The sequence below is a fragment of the Centruroides sculpturatus genome, unplaced genomic scaffold (assembly GCF_000671375.1).
Source record: "Centruroides sculpturatus isolate CEXI.00-Female unplaced genomic scaffold, Cexi_2.0 scaffold503, whole genome shotgun sequence".
Classification (NCBI taxonomy): Eukaryota; Metazoa; Arthropoda; class Arachnida; order Scorpiones; family Buthidae; genus Centruroides; species Centruroides sculpturatus.
Window position 1 is genome coordinate 406,896 of NW_019384729.1, and position 5,409 is coordinate 412,304.

General features: G+C 28.9%; 1 protein-coding gene across 1 annotated transcript in view; it reads left to right on the forward strand.

Annotated features, from left to right (window-relative positions):
• Positions 1-5,409, forward strand: part of LOC111628185 (TATA box-binding protein-associated factor RNA polymerase I subunit B-like) — a 29,575-nt gene that overhangs the window by 5,991 nt on the left and 18,175 nt on the right. The window contains exons 2-3 of the mRNA XM_023371928.1: positions 1,511-1,648; positions 1,735-1,877. Coding sequence (XP_023227696.1) covers positions 1,646-1,648; positions 1,735-1,877 — 146 coding nt within the window. The 5' untranslated portion in view covers positions 1,511-1,645. The remainder of the gene's footprint in view (positions 1-1,510; positions 1,649-1,734; positions 1,878-5,409) is intronic.

Genomic DNA, 5,409 nt, shown 5'->3' on the forward strand with positions numbered 1-5,409 from the left:
ATGATTCAACATCCTCTATATGTTTTTGTATACTGAGAATGATCACATAATTAATTGAAAATACTTTATCTGTTTAAAGTTTTTAGCTTCCTATCTAAGTTAAGCTATATAATTATTTATGTCATTTACTAAAAATTTTTTCTTTAAACATCAAAATGAATCATACATAACTTTAATTGGTGAAAAGTACTGGAAAATTTTGTAATTAAGGACTTCCACTCAGGCATTTAAACATACGGAACAACTGTTTTGCCTTGAAACAGAACATAGAGTATATTTTTTTTACATATTTTATGTTTTGTTCCAAAGAAAAAGTATCTTGTAATCAATTAAAATTTTAAATTAATATAACATAAGAAGTTTTAACGTAAAAACAAAACCAAATTTGTTACTTTTATGTTTTAAGTTTTGTAATTAAATGATGTACTGATGATGATGGGAGGAAATTTTGCTCAAAGATGTTATGAAGAATAAACATAAGAACACATTAGGAAAGGTTTGAGGTGAAGTGATGAATTAGTAAATAATATGAAGTTGACCTTCCTTTTATATAAGAATCATCCTGTTATTTTACAATAAAATTAATAAAATAATACATTGATTATTTATATGTACAAAGGGGTTTCAATAAGTAATGCCTTTTATTTTTTTAAGCAAAATTTTTAATGCATATGGAAAATACAGAAAATATGAAATGAAATATGTGGATTTGGCTACTTCTTGACATAGAAACCATTCAGGTTCAAGCACTTTACCCAGCGGTGTCCCTGCTTGAAGATACACCTGTGTTATAGAATGCCAGTTCCTGGCCATACATCCACCTGCAAACAGCTGTTTTAACCTCCTCGTCAGAATGGAATCTCTCTCCAGCCAGGAATTTCTTCGAAGGACCAAACAATACACTAAGCAATTTTTCTGACAGCGTCTTCAAGTGAATGTGGCGGTTGCTTTGAATCATTTGATCAGCAGCAGTGACTGTTTGAAGCGAAGCTGCTCTTACCGGACAATCTAACCTGTGCTCATCAATCACACACTGATGACCATTTTTAAACATTTTGCACTACACAATCGTTACTACACTTTCTGCATTTCAGCAAGAATTTATTCATTTCTTGCCCCTTGCCCATAGAAAACAAATAACACTTAGCTGCTCTTGGAGCATGGACAATGATAGCATGCATGCTATTTTTTTTCTATTTGTCTGAAATGTACAACAGGCAACACAAGTGTTCCTATTATGCAATAGTGTTTTCAGAAATTCATACTTCATTTACTATATTCATGTTTTTGTGTACACATTAAAATGTTTGTTTAAAAAAATGAAAGGCATTACTTATTGAAACATCCTCATATAATATAGATAAAAAGTAAAAATATTTAATTTATGTTGCATTAATTCAATTTCAATTTATGTACATTTCATAAAAGTATATTTAATTGAATATAATTTTAAAATAAAAATTATAATATCAACTAATAATTAATTGTTTTTATATGATTATAATTTTAGAATAGAAATGGCAACACAGCTGTTAGAACAAGAAATGATCTTGCAAATAAAAGTGATAAAAATGAAAAAAATCAAGAAAATGATAAGGTTTCTGGGAAAAATTTAAGGTATAGTAAACAAGCAACAAAAAATAAAATGGTGAGAGACTTTTTATAGAAATAAATGATTTTCTGTCAGTTAACAAAAAATTTTCATTGTGTTTAATTATTTTAATTTGAATTTAGTTAAATAAAAATAAAACTCCAATTAAAGGAAGAACAAAAAGTATGAAATTCGATGATGTTATGTCAATGGAAAAGACAGTAGCATTCTGTTATTTAGGATTATTGCTAACTGAAGATTGTATTCTCATAAGTGATATTATAAGGTAAGCTAGTGTTCATTTTAAAATGTATCTATAAAAAGAACAATGTTAATTTTTAAAAATTTTACAAATGTTAAAAATTTAACAAAATTTGATTAATATACTATATACTATAAGTAAATTCTTATTGTAATCACTTTGGAATTGCCTATACAGATGACATTAAGTGGTATAAATAAATAAGGCTACAATAAGTGGAAATTCTGGTTCTAATGATCCTGATATTATAAAACAAATATGCTAGAAAAATTAAAAAGTATATTACCTGAAGATTTATTAATTATAATTCATCCATTATTTTTTGTTGTTCTGTTCTTTTGAAGTATCATTTTTAACAATAGTTATTGTGTAAGTGAAGCAATAGGTTTAATTAATAATAACATCAAATTGTAAGTACAGGTACCTAGTAGTAGGTGAAAATCAAAGCTAATGGGTAAATGTTGTGTATTAGTGATATATAAGTTTTCTCAAACAATGCTGAAAAACTAAAAAATAAAGTAATTTCTTCTGCTTCTAAAATTGCAAGCTATTGGCACCGTATTGTAAAAATGGAAATTCATACTGCTTTTTCAGATAGCTAAATGTTTTAAGTTTTTTAGGCCAGCTTCATTTATAGAAATTCTTGTAATTGAACATTGAATGTTATACAATAGATCAACAGCTTAAATTCAAATTAATGCATAAAAATAAGTATTAAAATACTATTTAAAACTAACTAATCTAATTAATTTACATTACATTACTTAATCCAAGTGTATGTATATATCAATATGTGTGTGTGTGTGTACACCCTGTATATATATATATATACAGGGTGTATCAGAATGACATTTTAAAAATTTGGGGGATTGTAGAGGATGAAATTTTGAACATTTTGATATAAGGAACCTATAGCCAGAAATGTGATATAAAGTGTCTACAGTAGTAGGAAGTTCTTGACTGCCTTTCACTTTGGTAGCTACCCTTCCATCCATTGACATCATGTTATTGCTGCGGATGGAAGACTGTAAACACACAACTACAGTGGTCTAACTGAGCCTGTGTACAGGATGCTGTATACAGCATTTAATATCATCAGAGGAGAGCGTGGCATCTTAGAGAGTGTCGGACAAAACATGGTTTGTTGTTGCAGATTATGTAACGAAGTTGGTGGTTGTCACATTGAACATTTACTCTTAAGTAGTGCAGCCACTGATTCGATGTACAGTTTGATTGTACTCTACTCTTTTGTCAATAAAACTTGTCATAAATACTGTATTCTGCTGTTTCATTTGGCATACCGACAGCATAGAACGTGCAAAGTGCTGTAGAAACTTTATATCACATTTCCAGCTATAGGTTCCTTATATCAAAATGTTCAAATGTTTGATAGGTTCCTTATATCAAAATGTTCAAATGTTTGATAGGTTCCTTATATCAAAATGTTCAAAATTTCATCCTCTACAATCCCCCAAATTTTTAAAACATCTTTCTGGGATATGGATGAATTATACACCCTGTATATTATACAGTAGAGCATCAATTATCCAAATCAATTTGGGACTGGGTTGTTTGGAAAATTGATTTTTCAGATAACCAATTATGTACGAAAATATATTAACCTATTCCATGTTGAAATTTGTTCAGGTCCTTAAGTACCCTCTCATGGTCATGCCAGGGCTGCCAGATAAAACACACACACCAACAAAAATAATATTGGAGTAGCCCAAGACAGACATGGCCAAAGATTGCAGTGCCACAGCACTAGCGGAAATTTAAATTTGCCGACTGGAAAGCTTTTGGTTAATTCATGTTTTGGTTGATCGACATTCGGATAATCGATGCTCTACTGTATATATATATACTTGAAATTCCTCCATCAAGCATGATGGAATACTTTTTATGAGATTGAAGAATTGAGAAGATTTCAAAGAAATTCAAGAAGAGTTGCTAATATTTCTATTTACTTAGTTGAGCTTGATGTTGTGATGCTGTTTTTGCAGCCCTTGACAAAGTCATTCTTACTCAATATTGCTCAAGTCGGCCTTCAGAGATCTGAGTTGTTCTTATTCTTTTAGATCTAGAATTTACTTGATTAATTTTATTCTTATGCTTTCCCCTAGCCACCTTTTTTTTTTTTTTTTTTTTTTTTANTATAAATTTTACATTTTGTAAATTTCTTAAACTAAAAACATTTAAATATTCATTTAATGTTAAAATCTTAACTACTATGAATTGATTTAATCAATTTTATTTTCATTTTTTATAGATATTGATTAAATTCATTTGGATGAATAAATGGCAAAATTGAACTTATCGACTAAAATTAATGCTTCAAAATATCAAATTATAATAATAAATTAGCATAGAAAGCATAGAAAAAAGCTACAGTACTAAATGAGTGTTCAAAAATACTTGAACTCTTTTTTTATATTATACTTTCTATGCTATTATAGTATTTTTTTTATTTCAGTATTCAAATCTACTTACTGTAATTAGATATTGTTATCTGATTTAGTTTGTCCAAAAACATATAAGTTAAAATATACTTATAAAACTTTGTTTTTTTTTTTCTTTTCATTTTTGGTTTTTTATGCCCTGTGGATACTGAGGGCCTTTTTCCATGTCTATTAGGAATTCAACCTGGCCCACAGTAGGATTGGCCAAGTAGTGAGTGTGTGTATGTCTGTCATATCTCAGACATCCATAAAAAATTCCTGGAGTTATTTGTCCAAATTAGGTCCCAGTTCCAAAAGCCTGACACCTTAATTGTTTGTCCATCTAGCCATGTGTAAAACTTTGCTTATTGTCATCAGAGTTATAATTATCATTCTCTTCAGATAAATGGGTATTTTCAAACTTTTTTAATTATCAGCTCTCAAATGTGGCTCTGATGAGGCATTATCATTATTAATCTAAATAATCTAAACTAGTGCTTTAAAACAGTTCTGTTATATTGTTCATAATAGAACAACTTGGTGCACATAATTATCAGCAAAGGATTTTTCTCCAGTGAGAATCTTTCTCAAAAATATGTAATTGTAAACTACCATAAATGCAAAATTTTGGAAAGTTTACAATTACATATTTTTGGATAATATAAACTAAAATTTAGGCACTGATAAATTAAAATGACCTTATTTAATAAAGTGTATTTAGTGAACATTTAATGTTTAATAAACTATTTTATTAAAATAAACTAGAACTCCATTCTAGTAAAAATCATAGTGCTTTAGTAGAGTTAAAAACTTTAAAATACACAAGAAGAAACATTCAAGTATATTAAGATCAAACAGTTCATCTTCAGAAATGTTTCAATAGTGGATACTGCTACTGTGGAGAGGACATCATCTATATATATAAAAATGAATGTGTGTGTGTGTGTGTGTGTGTGTGTCCTTCATGCATTACCACACCGTTTATCCGATTGCCGTGAAACTTTGGGAAGTTGTTTAATATACTCCAGCAAAGGTTTGTGGCATAGTACGATTGCCATGAAGCTTTGGAAAGTTTTTTAATTTTTTAATACACTCCCGCGAAGTACATTTATCCTACG